Raw genomic sequence first — 18,008 nt, forward strand, 5'->3', positions numbered from 1 at the left:
CTGAGTAAGTGTTAATGGCACAAACAGATACGAATTTTACATAATTGAGGTGGTTGTTTCATCAAACAGCAAGGCAACACAGTGCAGACATACTGGGGCTTAGCTGATCTTGTAATCATTCTGTTCACTTATCAGGTAATATAAATATATACATTTCAGATCATCATTAAATTAGTATTGATGATTTCAGAAAAGTACACATCCAAAGGTATATTTGTGAGGAGTCACATCAACTGTTGCCGGATAAACATATAATAGTTTTCTAGGAAGAAGCCATTCCGCAAGCAATTTTGATAATTCTGGAACAAGTTCTTATGCCTACTAAGCCCACAATTAAATAATCACCAAGAGGAATAATCCAAACTAAAATCTCCATGCTGGGGCAGTTTTATAATGGTTTAACACCATGAGCCACAGCTGTGTTTTCAAAATTGCACCACGCTGCTGAAGGATTTCCTTTGGAACATCATTTAATGTCCTAATTATCTCAGATTTCATTTTGAAAAGTTTCTAGTCTTCAGGGCTGTGAAAATGGGCTTTAAAGAGTGTAGTGCTCTTATCCCTACTCGTATGCAGCCTCTTTACACATGAACAGAATATTTGATTAGGACATATGTGTGTGTGTGTGTACAGAGACTGTTCAGTACCAGTCCAGGGAGCCAAATATGGAAAACATCTAAGGCTGTGGAACATTAAAAGTTATTAGTCACAGTATAATTACACTTTAAATATATTAGAGGAAATAATTAAAACAAGTTGCTGCCCTGGGCTCCTACTGGGGGGAAGGGCAGGATATAAATCTAATAAATAAATAAGTTTGACTCAACAAAAGAAGATCTGGGAAAATGCCCTAAGAGAGATAAATGGACGTTCTTTTAGAGTATATGGTAAGAGTGGGAAGCATGTGGCTCTCCAGATGTTGTTAGACTCGAACTCCCACCATCCTCAGCCCGCATGGCCAGTAATCAGGGATGATGGGAGCTGGAGCCAGCAGCATCTGGAGAGCCACGGGTTCGCCACCCCATGGCTGTTTCAGAAAAGTGTAGGGAATATTTAGGTGAAAATGAACTTATACCCTACAAAAGTGAGAACAAAGGAACATGGTAAAAATATTTTTAAGCTTTAGTATATACTGATTGTCATCATGACAATATACCACAGAGGGGTATATGTTTTTGGAAGGTGAAAACAGAGCGGCAGTGGCAGTTTTTAGACCTGGCTTTTCCTTCAAAGTGGCACATGCAGATTCTAAAGACCAGAACCAGTCTTCCCTTTCTACTTTATACAGCAGCAGTAAGCCATCCCTGGCCATGTTTAGCTTGGAAAACTGATCCAAGTAAAACATTGGTAGAAAGGGAAGAAGGGTGAAGTGGAAGGAAAGACATATCCAAATTTTTTATTTCCTTCCTTAAATTAAGTCCTCCCTAGGGATGGAATCCTCTCCTTTTTTATGTTTGGTTTTTAAGTGTGGCCCCCTGGTGGTCATTAATGATCCTTTTTCCTCCAATATCTTTCCATTTTTCCGATCTCCTCTGATTTTGTTTTTGCTTTGCAGAGAATTGTCCATATTTTAATTACTGTTTATTAATGAGTCTCCACTAGTATCGATCCTTATTCTGAACTCTGTGATTATTGCCTATTTACATTTCTTTTCAAGTGCACTGCAGACCAGATTAAGGGAAATAATCAAGTCAGTGTTGTTACAACACGTGTCCTTGGGAACCTGAGTGTGTGAACCTGCCACCCATGTGTCCCATGAAACACACCTCCTTGAGAGGAGGGAGATTTTTTGCTAGGGATAAAACAAGCGCTTTGCCCTGAAGTGTGCCTAAATGGTGCCCTACTGGTTACAATCAACACCTCATTCCCCTTGGTGCTTTCTGTCTGTCAGTTACAATCAACACTTCATTGACATCAGTGAAAAGGAATACTCATTTGAAGAGTTCATAGAAAGTAGATTGATAAAATTATCACTCACACTATTGATGATTTCAAAGTGATTTTTTTTAAAAAATGGGAAAATATAAGAATGAATTGGTATCCAGGTGCGGGGAGCTGCTACTTCAAAATTCTCTCCGTAAAGATAGAGAATATCAGAAATAATAATGAATCCAGTGGTAAATCCGATTGTTGCAGAAACAGAGCCCATCACTATTTCTCCATCACTTGCCAGAGGCCAGTTCCTTCATTTCTATATATCGCTCACATTCTGAGCTGTCACAGGTAGAGTATTTGGCAATCCTAAAGTTAACTTTCAAACTGAACGTGCATATAAATTATGTACAAATGGATGGCTTCAGCTAAATCAATTGGAATTCTTCCTGGGAGTCTTTTACTGGCTGCAAAGTAGCTCCCCTGGAACCCCTCCTTTTTATAGAGAAAAATAATATTCTTAATGTATCAGAATTATTTATTTTATTGACTTCCGGGAAGGGTGACTTCGCTTGTGCCTGCTTTTTGAGACGAGCTTTCGTCTCAGAAGAAGCTTTTTCAGTTTTAAAATCAGTCAGAACGTTCTTTCTGACTGGTAAAGATTTTCTCCCGGGCAGGGAGAAACGTAGAGATTAACCACAGAAGCCTGTTTTTGTTGGGAGGACTGGATTTCATTAATTTATGAGAGAAGGTTCAGCCAGCAAATGCCGGACGGACTTCCAACAAGCTCTAACTGATTAAGCGACACGTTTATCTTTTCTTCAAAGAAAAACGGATTTTAACAGGCAAGCATCCTTTCTATTTTTTTTCACTTGGTTTAAATCGTTGCAGCAAAAAGAGATTTGTCAATGAATCAGCTATAAAGAATTTCTGGGTGAGTTATAACTCTTCTCTTTTATTCACGAAATTAAGGAGGAAAGAAATTGAAAAAGCTTATCTTTGTTTTTATTGCAAAAAGCTGGCCTGGAAGTGCATTCTAAAGATACAAACGGAAGAGGGATTTCTATTTCGAGGAGGGGAAAAAAATAAATAAATTTGATTTATGAACTTTGGAGTATTATATGTCCGGGACTATTTTCTTTTTAGTCTATTTCATTTTGACGAACCTGCTTGTTCACGACGCCACTAACTGTTTTGAAGCTGGGAACTAAATTTGTTTTGTATTCCTGAACAAATAAGAGATAAGGCAGGCTGTACTGTCTACACTGTGATGTCATCAAGCCTGGAATATTAACCCAATTGTGGCTGAAATAATTTTTGTTTTCGTGGTTTTAAGAATGGCAATCAGGAAAGTGGCTGAGACCATGGAAGAAATTATGTTTCAGAAAATAATGGATGAGATTGAGATAACGAAACAAACCCTGAGACAGGGTAGACAGGAGATGAAAATTGAATTAGGCAAAATGACGCAGGAGCTTAAAGAAATAGGGGATCTTGTGAGAGAGGAGATTGATGAGATTAGAGATGAGAAAAGAAAAATTAAAGGGAAGATACAAGCCCTGGAGATTGGAACAAATGTGGAATTGGAAAAAGATCTGGAGTTTATGGATATTAGAAACAAAGTTTACTGTTTGGAATTCAACGTTGTCTCTGAAGAAATTAATGAAGATATTAGAGATAAAGTTATCAATGTCTTGGATAATTTTCTGGACTGGAATGATGTGATGGAGCTTGACATAGAAAAAATCTATGGAATTAACTACAGATATGTGACAATGGAAAAATTCTCAAGAGATGAGCCAGTGCATTTTGTAAAAAAGAAGAACAGAGATATGACTTTACAACAATATTTCAGCAACATATTCAGAATGGATGGCAAGGAAATATTTGTGATAAAGGAAATTCCCATCAGACTCTTATTATATGACTATGGCTATGACAGCAAGATTAATATGGGATACTGATAATGGAAGAATGGATACTGAAATTACTGGACTGAACAGGACTATTGAAGATGGAAGATGGAATTAATATTGATAATGGAAGAATGGCTATTGAAATTATTGGATCTAACAGGTTTGATGAGATGGATGAATCTATATGTTTATTTGGACTATGGCTATGACAAGATTATTATGGGATACTGATAATGGAAGAATGGCTACTGAAATTACTGGACTTAACAGGATTATTGATAATGGAAGAATGGCTACTGAAATTACTGGACTTAACAGGATTATTGAAGATGGAAGATGGAATTAACATTGATAATGGAAGAATGGCTATTGAAATTATTGGACCTAACAGATTTGAACGAGATGGATTAATCAACATGTTTATTTGGAGAAAAATTGAAAGATGTATCTCTCAAGGAATTGAAAATTCTCTTTGACTTTTTGTGGAAAGAATAAAGTAATGTTTATGAGATTTGATGATTAATTAAGATAACTACTGGAGGAAAGTGATTTTATAATATAATTTAAGAGACAGGATTGTTATATATTGTAGACCTATAACTGATCTGCGACAAATCGGAAGTCAACATTTTATTTTATTGTTTAATTATTTTTGTTTTGTTTTGTTTTTTGTCTTTGAAAATTTGAATAAAAATTAATGATAAAAAAAGAATTATTTATTTTATTTATTAAATTTATTAGTCGCCCATCTGGCTGGTTGTCCAGCCACTCTGGGCGACATACAAAATAAAAGTTTTTCTGTTAATAAACTAAGTAGAAAAGCAAAATTGTTCATTTTCCTATGTGATTTAGGACTGGATAAACTATTAGAAAGCATGCTACAGCATGCCATAGAGCATTAGATGAATTACAACATAATGACACTAAGACACAAGTCTTAATCATGTCTACCCAGAAGTAAGTCCCACTGAATTCAGCGGGGTTTACACCCAGGTAGGTGGGTTTAGGATTGCAGCTTAAAATGAAGTATTTTCTAAATCTGCATGGATTTGGACTTTTGCCTTGTTTAGATTAAGTACATAAAAATTATTCTTCACTTCAGGAAACTTTTGTAATTTGCTTATTTATTTAGGCTTCATTTAGGCTTGTGATCCACTCTGACCCTTACAATAACACCGAGCCATCAATGTTATTTTTATTATAATTAATCTTTTTTAAATATTATTTCTTGTGACTTCCGGGAAGGGTGACTTAGCCTGTGCCTGCTTTTGAGACGGGCTCCTGCCTCAAAAGAAGCTTATTCAGATATATCAGTCAGTTTTTTCTTTTTTTTTTGACTGATTAAACTTCTCCCGGGTAGGGAGAAACGAAGAGATTAACCTCAAAGCCTATTTTTGTTGGGACGACCAGATCTCATTAATTTATGGGACGAGGTCCAGCCGACGAAGGTGGGACGGATTTTTAACAGCAAGCTCTATCTGATAAAGCGAACGTTCACCTTATCTTCTAAGAGAGAACGCACTAACAGGCAAGCACCCTTCTTTCTATATTTTTCTTTTACTTGACTTAAATTGTTGCTGTTTAAAAGAGATTTGCCAGATTGATCAGTTTTTGACATCTCACTGGGGAGCCATAACTTCTCTCTGCTACGCACTAATTAATAGCTTATCTCTGTTTTTGTTGCAAAAAGCTGTCCTGGATTTGCATTCTAAAGATATACACAGAAGAGGGATTTCTATTCCAGATTTTTATTTTGAAAAATATTATACTGTTTTGAGACTACTCTCTTTTTGGTCTATTTTATTTTGACGAATCTGTTTCTTGACGATTGCCATTAATTGTTTCGATCCTGGGAACTGCATTTTGTTTACTTAACTATTGGAGAGATAAGGCTGTCTGCTCTGTTTATACTGTGATGTCACCAAGTTTGGAGTATTAACCCAATTGTTGCTGAAATAAGAAGTGGTTTTCCTATATTTTTCTTTTAAAATGGCAATTAAGAAAGTGGCTGAAAATCTGGAAATAACTATGTTTCAGAAAATAATGGATGAGATTGAGATAATGAAAATTGAATTGAGTAAAATGAAGCAGGAGATTAAAGATATAAGGGTCCCTGTGAGAGAGGTGACCCTGGAAGGGGTCCCTGTGAGAGAGGAGACCCCGGAGATTGGAACAGGGGTCCCTGTGAGAGAGGTGACCCTGGAGACTGGAATAGGGGTCCCTGTGAGAGAGGAGATCCCGGAGATTGGAACCAACGTGGAACAGGAACAAGATTTGGAGTCTATGGACTTTAGAAATAAAATCTATTGTTTGGAACTCAATGTTATCTCTGAAGAAATGAATGAAGATTCTAGAGATAAAGTTATCAATGGCATGGATAATCTTCTGGACTGGAATGATGTGATGGAGCCCAATATAGAGAAAATCTATGGAATTAACTGCAGCCATGTGACAATGGAAAAACTTTTAAGAGATGACCCAGTGTATTTTGAAAAAAAGAACAGAGATATGATTTTACAGCAGTATTTCAGCAACCTATTCAGAATGGATGGCAAGAAAATATTTGGGATAGAGGTAATCCCCATCAGACTCTTACTATATGACTATGGCTTTGACAGCAAGATTATTATGGAATACTGATAATGGAAGATTGGATATTGAAATTACTGGACTTAACAAGACTACTGAAGATGGAAGATGGAAAATGGAACTAATAGAGATAATAGAACAATGGCTACTGAAATTATTGAACCTAACAGATTCTGATGTGATGGATTAATTGAAATGTTTATTTTGACTATGGTTATGACAATAAGATTATCATAATTAGTAATGAGATGGATTAATCGATATGCTTATCTGGAAAAAAAAATTGATAGATATATTTCTTAAAGAATTGAAACCTCTCTTTGACTTTTTGTGGAAAGAATAAAGTAATGTTTATGAGATTTGATGATTAAGTAAGATAACTACTGGAGGAAAGTGATTTTATAATATGACTTAAGAGACAGGATTGTTATATATTATAGACTTATAACTGATTTGATCTTTGACAAATGGGAAGTCAATATTTTACTCTTTATTTTTTATTTTTGTTTTTTTTTTTTCTTTTTCTTTTTGTTTAACTATTTTTGATTTTGTTTTTTGTCTTTGAATGTTTTATGATTTTGTCTTGTATGTTTTATGAAAATCTGAATAAAAATTATTGAAAAAAAAAATATTATTTCTTGTATCCTGCACTTCCTCACACAAAACTCAGGGCAGGATACATGTGGTAATTAAAATGTATGGACAAAATAAGTCTAAAAACTACCATTAAAATAATTCTACACATAATATCTAGGTTAAAACAGGCAGTTAAAATAACTTTACATTCACTACTGATAATTAAATGCCTTACTTAACAATTCCTCCCCACCCCAATTGTTACTGGAAAAATTGCACAGGCTTAAACTTTGGTGAGCTTGTGGGAAAGATTGCAATCCAGATGTTCGGTGCAGCTGCTAAGAATGCTTATCTCTGTGCGTATGCTATATGTACTTATACACAGAGGGTGCTATCCAGATGACACTCCTGCTAATTTGTAGAGATTGGAAGCCAAGGAGTCTGAAATATGTATGGGGCTCAGACTGTTTTAGAACCAAAATTAGCACACTGAAATAAGCCCAGAAACTTGGGCCGGGAAGCTACTACAGACCCTGGAGACCTGGTATAATTTAGTTCTAATGACCCATTTCAGTTTGATGGGTCGCTGTTCAAGATTTCTGCATCTTTCAGCCTAACAAAGAGTGCATTTTCAATACTTGGGCTCTGAGAAGCAGTTCTGCAAACACATGAATGGGTTCGGAGATGTGTCACCAGCAACACAATCATTCTTTAAGTTATAGAAAGTCCGGAGTCTCATTCTGCAGCTTACAGCTATATTTACTGTATTCTGCAATGTGCAGGACAAACTATATCTGGGGTACGGCATCACACATATGATTTGTTTTCCAGGCAAATCCTGCCTCTTGGAATAGTGGACATGTGAATACTACTGCTAATACTATTACAACTACTTAGGGATGGAAAGATCTGTCTGTTTCAGCTCTCTCCGTTTCTCATTTTTCCAATGTTAAATTCAGTTCTCTACATTTCTACCGCAAACTGCGAATTTTGTTAAAAAAATCCTCATGGAAATTCTCCACCATTTTAATACAAATTTCTCCAAATAAACACATTTTTGTAGGCAGTTTTGACAAAGGTACACATTTTTGCAAGCTATTTCTCATCATTTCATGTCTTTTTGCATGTTATTTTCACTCATATATTCATTTTTATGCACACTTTCCCCTAAAATATGCACGAATATGTATGAATGTTGAAGGATGGCTGTGTTTTCAGAAATTGCAAATTTTAAAAATTCTGCTTGAAATGCAAGCTTAACTGAAATTCTCACCCATCCCTACAACTACTACTTACAATACTGGATTAATGTAGAAAATAGGTAAAAAAACCCCTTTCTAAGCTAACATAGTATGAATCCTTATGAAATGTCTCAAGAAACTCTTGCAGCCCAATCTGATACATTGCCCAGAAGTAAGTTGATTTCATTGATTTCAATGAGGCTAGTTTTCAAATAAGTGTTATTTGTATTGCAATCTTAAAGCATTGCTTAAGACTCTTACCTTTATGCTCTAAGGCTTAGAGAAAGGCAGTTCTTTTATATCAGCCAGTAACTATTATTTTAGAGAAATAGAGCCACAACGACTGCACTTTTGAATCTGGGCAACAGAGTAATTGAAAACCTGTTTATTATATTTTCTGATAGCATAATGAAAGCTGTGGCTGATTTAGTCATTAATCCTGCAGTTTGTCTGGAGACTAATTTGATTTGACTTGAGTTCTGCATTTATAATGAGACACACGTACTACATATTTCTTAAAGGCCTTGTTTTAAAAAAGTAAATTAAAGGCCCTTTTGCCTGTACTGTAGTTGGCTTCTTGTCATGCCCACAAGGGCATAATGACACACCCAGTACTGCTTTCCTCTCTCGTTTGTTGTATTTTTGCATTTGTTTCTGCATGGAGAAAAAAGTTTAAAGGATCCTTTTGGATTGACCGTTCCATTAGAAAAACCATCTTTCCTGTTGATTAGACAGATGTAAGTCATTGCAACCCTCCAGGGTCCATCCATCTTCTTGCTTGAAATGGTTATGTTGCACACCACAGTATCTTGGCTAGAATCTTTTCCATTTATTTTCTTGACAGTGTTTGTAATCAGCCAGTTGCCTAAACTGAATCAAGAGGTAAAGAGCATGCCAGTTAAGTGTAAACAAAAAATATGTTTTTGTTTTTCCAGGTATTTGGGCAGCACCAGTGATTGGGTGTTTTTACTATAATTATGTTTTAATATATTTATGTTTTACTGTATCGATGTATTTTGTTCTAGTTAGTCGCTTCGAGACATTCTGTTGTGGGAAGGGACTTATACATTCAATACATTAACAGTGCTGGTTGTAATTACTATGTCAGAAGGGGGTTTGCCAAGGAGAGGCAGGGAAAGAGAAAATAAAATCTACGGTAGCAAAACGGGGTGCGAGTGTGGAAAGTGTTCAGAATCTCTATGATTTTCGAGCATTGTTTGCATTTTATGTTGAGAAAGAAAACACCAGTCCCACCCAAATGTCTGCGTATAAACAGTGCGTCACAGCGGTGAGACAGGACTCACCCTACCCATGAAAGAAACTTCAACACAATTACCTTGTTGTGAAAGGTAGTAACACTTTTAAATAATTATTCAAACCAGAAACCTCTCAACCAGCCTTGAACAGAGCATGCCAAAGAAAGGAGGAGGGACAAGAAAAAAATACGCACGCGCACATCCTATCGCCTTATTTTTTTTTTCCCCGTCCTCCCTCCCTCCGCAGTATTATGAGGTCAGCGCACGGGACGGCGTACGCTATGATGTAACCCTCCAAACCGCCCCAGTTCTTCCAATCCAGAGAGAACGGAGGAGGAGGGGAGAGCAAAGGGAGAGAAGTAGCAGTTGGTACTCTTCTCTTCAGGAAGGGGGCGGTGGAAGGCAGAGGAGGAAAGACCCGGATGCCTCCTCCGCTGCAGCTATGAGAGGCGGAGCGGGCCACAGAACGAAGGAGTTGTGAGCGCGGCGGCTTGTCTGGGGCCGGTTGAGGAGGCGGCCGAGAGCTACCTGTCCTTCTGACGGAGTGCTGTGGTGCCCGTTTCTCTCAGGTCGTTGCCCACAAGATGGAGGTAGTGGGACTGATAGTGGCGCTGGCGCCGTCGGGCGCGCTGTGAGGTGATAAGGGCCACAAGAGGGCTAGTAAGAGTCGCGGCGCGTCTGCCTGAGGCGGCGAGGCGAGGCAATGCTGTCGGTGTATGGGATACTGCTGTCCGCTCTGCTCGGCTCCTGTCTCACGCTGCTGTTCCAGATCCTGTTCTTCTACCGGAGGAAGCCGGAAGCCCCCGAGGGGTCGTCCTCTCCTCTCAGCAGCGGCGCCTACACCACCAGGGTAGTGCCTGATTCCTGCCTTAAGGAGTACTTCGCAGGCTTTGTTGGAGTTGGGCAAGAGGCGACTTCTTCAGCTACCTTGCCTTCTAACCAGTCCCCTTCCAAAACCGAACAGAGCCCCAAGCAGGCAGTGCCATCCCAGGACTCCTCCTCCTCTTCCTCCTCCTCGGTGGTGGAGGCTACCGAGGAGACCCTCTACTGGCTCAATGCCATCTGTATCTTTCTCTTCAGGGAGCTCAAGGACACTACCCTTGTCAGGCACTGGGTCACCAGAAAGGTCAAGGTGGAATTTGAGGAGCTGCTCCAGACTAAAGTGACAGGAAAGGTGTTGGAGGGGCTCAGCTTGCGGGATGTCTCATTTGGTAATGTCGTTCCCGTTTTCAAGAACATCAAGATCCTCAGGCCAGTGACCTGTAGCGAGGAAGGTTGCCCTGAGGAACTGGACTTTGAGGTTGACATTGAGTACAATGGTGGCTTCCACTTGGCCATTGATGCTGACCTTGTCTTTGGCAAGTCAGCATATCTCTTTGCTAAGATCTCTAGAGTGGTGGGTCGAATAAGGCTGGTCTTCACCCGTTTACCCTTCACTCACTGGTCCTTTGCCTTTGTTGATGAGCCTGTGATAGGACTTGAAGTCAAGTCGCAGTTTGAAGGAAGGCCCTTGCCACAACTGACTTCCATTATTGTCAACCAATTTAAGAAAGTCATTAGGCGCAAGCATACTTTACCTCATTATAAAATCAGGTAAGCTACTTGGGATTTATGTGGAAGGGAGCTAGACTTAAATAACATAACATGGGGGGTCAGGGAGAGGTTGTTGGAAGGAGATCATTCTGTTGTCTTAATCTTAAATACTGTAGGGGCATTTGAAACATTGTAAAAAAAACAACATTCACAAAAATGCCTTCTGAGGGTGCAGATAAAAAAGGATGCTGAGAATGGTTTATATTCACATCTATGAATCCCCGGAGTATTTCGTTGGCTTATTAGTACTACTGATCTACTTTCTCCATTGCACCCCTCATGGTGCCCCTCGTTGTGAAGAAAGTACAAGCAACACATCACTACTGCCTTCTGACAGGCTGCTGGAAGTCTTGAGGTGTTAAAGGTGAATATAGACAAATCTGTACCTTGGATTTTGGGAAAGCTGTTTTTAAACAGCTCTGAGAAATGCTAGGTAGGATTCCATGGCTGCATGTACTAATAGGGAAAGGAGCCCAAGACTAGTGGGAATACTGGAGAAGAGGAGTTACTGAAGGTGAATCACAATTTTAATGTGATACATCTAAAAAGTGGATTTTGCTGAACAGAAAGCTTGGTGATGAGCTCAAAATAATAATAATAATAGTAATAATAGTAATAATAATAGTAATAATCATACATGAAATTGAAAGAAGGACAGGTCACAGAGGTCAAATACAGATGAGTAGCCTGGACTTGTAGTAGGATAGTGTTAGGAAAGCTAAAGCTTGAAATAAGGTAAGGCTGACAAGCGATACTAAGTAACTAAAAGGGCTTTTTCAGGTATGTTTGAGGGAAGAGGAAGGAAACGCTGGGTGTACTGCTTTGTAAGGATGGTGAAATGTTAACATGCGATAAAGAAAACGTGGAACTACTCAACAACTTTTTGCTTTGTCTTCTCTGAAAGAGCAATGGTGTGCAGCCTTGCTTAAGCGGTGTAATTACTGAGGGATCAGGACTGCAATTTAAGATTGAGGAGTTGGTCAGAAAATACCTAGCTACCTTACATGAGTTCAAGCCTTTAGGACTAGATTAATTGCATTCTAGGGTATTAGGGGAACCTGCTGGTATACACTGAGTATCTCTGTCAATCAGATATCCTGGAGAATGGGTAAGGTGACACAGGATTGGAGATAGGCAAATGTTGTCCTAATTCTCAGAAAGGGGGAAGAGGAAAATCAAATTGTCTTCAGTATCAGGGAAGATGAAAAAATGGAAATGGACTGCCTTCAAGTCAATCCCAACTTATGGCGACCCTATGAATAGGGTTTTCATGGTAAGTGGTATTCAGAGGGAGTTTACCATTGCCTTCCTCTGAGGCTGAGAGGCAGTGACTGGCCCAAGGTCACCCAGTGAGCTTCAGAACAGAAATAAATTTGAAAATAACTTGACAAAATGTAGTGATTAGTAGAAGCCAACATGGATTTGTCAAGAATAAACCCTGAAGGGCTGTCGCATGGTTCTCTACTATCCCAGAGAACTATATAAGATCTAATAGGTTTAAGTTACAGGAGAGTAGACTTTTGATTCACATTAGAAAAAATTGTAAGAGCAATTCAACATGCAACCAATCACCAATTACTTGGGGTTTGGGGTTGGGCTTTTTTTGCTGGAGGTCTTCAAGTAGAGTTTTGACAGCCATCTGTTGGAGATATTCTACCTCTGGATTTCCTGGATCTAGCTGGGGGTTGGACTAGATAGCCTAGGTGACCCCTTCCAACTCTATGATTAAACCCCACTAGAAGGAAAGGAACCTCTTTCTTCCCTCTGTAGATAACTTGAGAAAAGAACAAGTGCCAACAACATCTCTCTCACTCACTCCTAGAACTGCAGAGAACTTTGTGTTACCTCTCTCTCAATCTTCAGTTTATCGATAACTTGAGATGGGTGGATTATCTTTGTGCAGAATGTGTAAGGCAAAGATGCTCGCAACTGGCAAGCAGAGGAGTGTATTTATGGAACCCTGATTACAAATTGGAAGGGTGCATCATTTTTGTAGACTTCAAAAGCTTGCTAGAATGTTTAGAAGGCATGGTTGTAATGCCCTCTTATGTATATAATGCCTATTGTCTACATGAGTTTTTACAAAGTAACATAAAAGGTTGCTGTCTGTTCATTATCAGCTCCTCTCTTGGCTACACTGTTTTCTTCTAACGCTTTGAAACATCTACGCCATATTCAAAAGATCACATACTTTGCATTTAGTCCAGATCAGCTACCTCTCACATCTGATTTTGTACTTTTAATCACTAATGCAGGTGGAAATTATTTTGCATCCATGGACCTGTACTGAAGTGAGTGTTCCCCCCTTCTAATTTTTCTCCCCCTTTATCATCCTGATTTTTAGTTATACAGAGTCTTAAATATTAGACTGTGAATGTGTTCCCGCAGGCTTTTAAAAGCTGCATATACATATCTCAATCCCAAGTACTGTTTTTAGAACTTTAAAATGTATAATAATAAAGTATTTCCATTTATTCTAAATGCAACAGTAATTACCATGTACAGTGATGGGAAAGGTTGGGTAGTTTTTCTCATAGCATCTTGTTCTGTGCACTAGAAGATTGTTTCCATCATCCTCTGAAGAAGAAACAAACTCCTTGGGTCTACAAAAGTTCTTGTGCTGTTATCAAAAGCAAAATCTTTACCCCTCATTCAGTGGTGGGAGTGTCTTGTAGTATTTAACTAACCATAGGAGTGATTGTGTTGGTTGCATACTGCAAAGTGCTTTGTAATGGAACAAATGGTGCAGGTGTTGCTTTTGCTAACAAAGGGCACTTACTTCTTGCCTACCTTTCCATCCCAGCTGTTTACTTGCTCCTTGAGCCGGTACATTTCTGACATAGACCATGACATGTGAGAATTTTGAAAATTATAGGGATTCCCAAAAGCTGGGAAAATCATGTTATGCATGTGTAGCAGTTTTAATCCTGCTCCCCCTATTTCCATGTAGGAGTGGATGAGTAAAACTAGTGAACCACCTCCTGCTTGCTGTTGCCGGTGGTCTAGGGCTCAGCTTCTGCCTTTTCAACTTTCTGTACTAACTCAGGAAATTGAGGGTGGAAAGGCAATGCTAGGAGAGCATAACTGAGAAGATGATTTTTCTTCCTGCCTGCATCACTGTCAAATCCTCCCTGATTATCTTGAAATTTGAAGAAAGAGTCCAGTGAGTAGTGACTCCTTCTCACTGATTACTTAAGACTGTTTTCTTCTACAGCTGCAGTGTTGCAAGAGGAAAGAGCTGGATGCTAGGCTCCTTTTTGAATGTGCCAATGTTTTTGTACTTTGATTAAAAAAGAGAGACTCTTCAGGGCACCTGAAAGAAAATGAGCAAATTATAAAGTCATTGTCTTGCTAATACCTTCCTTTTGTTGTCTCTCAAAGATAGTTGTCATACCAGAGAGTTTAAACAGAAATCACATTGAAACGATAATTGTCAACTCTTTTCCTTGACAACTCTATAGTAAATCTGCTCAGAGTTGTATTCTTGGGTTATGTGTCCAATTCTAGTTATATGAATCTGATAAATCACATTTTCACATTTTTTTAAAAAAGAGGACAATGCAGCAATTATTTCACTCTTTGACCCTGTTGATTCTAGTGTCTGGAATTCAAAGCAGTAATTTCCCCTGTTCTACATGTAGGCTTTACAGCTTCTTTCTCCTAGAAGCAGCTCTTTGTCTCCCCTACCCCCGCCCGTAGGTTAGAGGACCTCTAGAGGAGCATCTCATGAGATGTGATACATTACCACCAGAAGTGAAAATCTGCCATTCTTGTGTATGCACAAAAATGCTTTGTGTGTGCACGTGGGTGTCTGTGGATGCTGGACATTGTTAATATGTATGTGAAAAAGACTGTTGAACATAGTTTTGAGTCTTTCTCCTGGAAAAATATTAACCTGTTGGTGCTTTGTATCGTTATATAGTGCCTGCAGTTCCCCCATACTTCAGTAGTATACTTCCCCCATACTTCAGTAGTGTGCCTACTTCATAATTATTTTGCTTCCAGTTTGTTCATATACAAAACATATTTAATGGAAGAATTGGCACATAATCCCCCTATCTTCCTGTTTCCTAGAACTGGACTGGGCAGAAGATAGTGTAATTGGCCAGTTTCTGGTGGACCACATAGTGCTTAATGTTGTGGGAGTTATTTGAATGAATCTTGCATGGATTGAACATTAATAAATAAATAAATTGATCTCATCCAGTAAGACACTTCCCCCTTAAGTTTTCAAGCAAGAGTGCATAATTTTGTTATGTGCCACCAAGTTGACTACGACTTATGGTGACCCTATAAATCAGCGACCTCCAAGAGCATCTGTCATGAACCACCCTGTTCAGATCTTGTAAGTTCAGGTCTGTGTCTTCCTTTATGGAATCCATCCATCTCTTGTTTGGCCTTCCTCTTTTTCTACTCCCTTCTGTTTTTCCCAATATTATTATCTCATCTAATGAATCATGTCTTCTCATTATGTGTCCAAAGTATGATGACCTCAGTATTATTTGTCTTTGTCGCAGTCAATGGTATCCGCAAAGCTCTCCTCCAACATCACATATCAAATGATTTTTCTCTTATCTGCTTTTTTCACTGTCCAACTTTCACATCCATACATAGATATCGGAAATACCATGGTCTGAATGTTCCTGACTTTAGTGTTTAGTGATACATCTTTGCATTTAAGGACCTTTTCTAGTTCTGTCACAGCTACCCTCCCCAGTCCTAGCCTTCTTCTGATTTCTTGATTATTGTCTCCATTTTGGTTAATTACTGTGCCAAGGTATTGATAATTCTTGACAAGTTCAATGTCCTCATTGTCAACTGTAAAGTTACATAAATCTTCTGTTGTCTTTACTTTAGTCTTTTTGATGTTGAGCTGTAGTCCTGCTTTTGTGCTTTCCTCTTTAACTTTCATCAGCATTAGTTTCAAATCATTACTGGTTCCTGCTCTAAAAATAGTTAATGCTTTCAATTTTAGACATTTTGAGTATAAACTAATGCTTTGCAAACATAAAACATGAGTATGGAGCATGGGAGGGAGGGAGAGATGGGCTTGTAAAAGCAAGAAAAAGTAATCATATAGAGCTGACCTACCATCGCACAAGATGTATGTATGTACTGCCTTCAAGTTGATTCCGACTTGAATCGGGTTTTCATGGTAAGTGGTATTCAGAGGTGGTTTACCATTTCCCCCCCTCTGAGGCTGAGAGGCAGTGACTGGCCCAAGGTCACCCAGTGGGCTTCATGGCTGTGTGGGGATTTGAACCCTGGTCTCCCAGGTCATAGTCCAACACCTTAACCACTACACCACACTGGCTCATTGCATGAGAAATAAATGTTAATTCTTCGATAGGATTTGCTATTTACAGTAGGGCCCCACTCATATGGCAGGTTAGGTTCCAGACCCCCGCCAAAAAGCAAAAACCGCCAAAAAGCGGATCATCTATAGCGCGGGGGTCTGGGACCTAACCCGCTGATCGTGCAGGAGGAGGAGAAGATCAGCTCGAGTGGGAGTCTGATCACCCCAGAAGAAATCAGCTGTAGCGCTCTACAGCTGATCTTCCCCTCCTTGCGAGATCAGCTGAAGAGCAGGGAGCTCCAGCCCCCCCTCCAGCTGATCACCCCGCTGGTGCCGTATTAGCAGAACGCTGAAAAGCAGGGCTCCAAGAAGCGGGGCCCTACTGTATCTGTATTTTCCATGGCTTGCATTCTAGCTTGCTCATGCATCAGCATTATGTCTCTTACTCTTCGTGATATTTCCAAGGAATAAGCTGCCCATTTTTTTAAAAAAAGGTTCAATTTATAGACTACTTTATAATAGAGAAAATACACTTTATGGGTTGCTTGCTCATTGGCCAACAGCTTTTTATAATGTTGTGTTTGGAGAAAAAATGAATAAGGTATAAAATATCTTGAGTTTCATGGCTGAGGAACTTCTTACGAAACTTAAGAGATCTGATGAGTGATACCCAATGATGTCTGCCCACTTGCGCAATGGAAATCTGCATGCATGTGAGACTTGCAGTTTATTTTCTTCTCGCTGTAGCCCCCTATATCCACAAAATCTGCTCTGAAGGGTCCCCCTATCTTCCAGAGCAAATTTCTGGGGTTTTCAGGGCGGGGGGGGGGCTGAAGAAGAAACCCTGTTGTGCAAGCAAACGCTTGGATTAATATAGCTATGGAGAAAATTGGTAAACTTGACAGTAAAATCACTATGATGATATAAAGTTTAGAGGCAGGTCTGTTCCAGGCCTAGTCTGGAGTTCTTTTCAAGATGCTACAATGTGAAAGTGACCTCCTTCATTAATCAAGTAGTGACTTAATGCAGGCAGAAAATGGACAATTAACATACCAATTCTTATTTTTTTTTATTCTTTGCATGTTTACCTAGAAGTCAGTCCTGCTATGTGCAGTAGAACTTCTAGAGAAGTATGTATCGGTGACTAGGATTGCAATTATTTCTTGCTACTGTTTTAAAAAGCTGGAACTTTTGATTGAAGAAAACCCCCAAAAGGGATGAAATATCCTAAAAAACTTTCTACTTCCATCCTCACAGGTGCATTACCTGTCAACAAGAATAGAAATGTAACAGGGAGAGAGAATTCTGTCTTTCCTTTATGATAATACTTTCTATTTTTCTAGTGGCTTTGGAAAGTAGAGATCTTTGCTCTTCACAGGGGCTGATCTTGAATGGGTGTTGCTGTGGACAAAATAGACCTATGATTATTCCATACATTAATATTGGTGTTTTTCTTAACTCAAGTATGGCCACTGTCTAATCAATCCTGCTAAAACCAAAGGGTAATAGATAATTTTCACAGATATAGGGCACAATCCAACTTGCATATTTGCTGGGCTGAGGGGAGTTAGATGCGGCAGATCTCTATCTGAGCCAAGACTAACACAAGCTGGTGCAAGGCCTGAAAAGGGGGCATGTTGGGGGCGTGTCAAAGGAGGGGCTAAGGTGT

General features: G+C 39.0%; 1 protein-coding gene across 1 annotated transcript in view; it reads left to right on the top strand.

Moving 5' to 3' along the window:
* Positions 1 to 9,689: 9,689 nt before the first annotated feature.
* PDZD8 (PDZ domain containing 8) overlaps positions 9,690 to 18,008 on the top strand; it is a 109,627-nt gene continuing 101,308 nt past the window's right edge. The window contains exon 1 of the mRNA XM_061635875.1: positions 9,690 to 11,043. Within this exon, the coding sequence (XP_061491859.1) occupies positions 10,154 to 11,043 (890 nt within the window). The 5' untranslated portion in view covers positions 9,690 to 10,153. The remainder of the gene's footprint in view (positions 11,044 to 18,008) is intronic.

The sequence above is a fragment of the Rhineura floridana genome, chromosome 7 (assembly GCF_030035675.1).
Source record: "Rhineura floridana isolate rRhiFlo1 chromosome 7, rRhiFlo1.hap2, whole genome shotgun sequence".
NCBI classification, from domain to species: domain Eukaryota; kingdom Metazoa; phylum Chordata; class Lepidosauria; order Squamata; family Rhineuridae; genus Rhineura; species Rhineura floridana.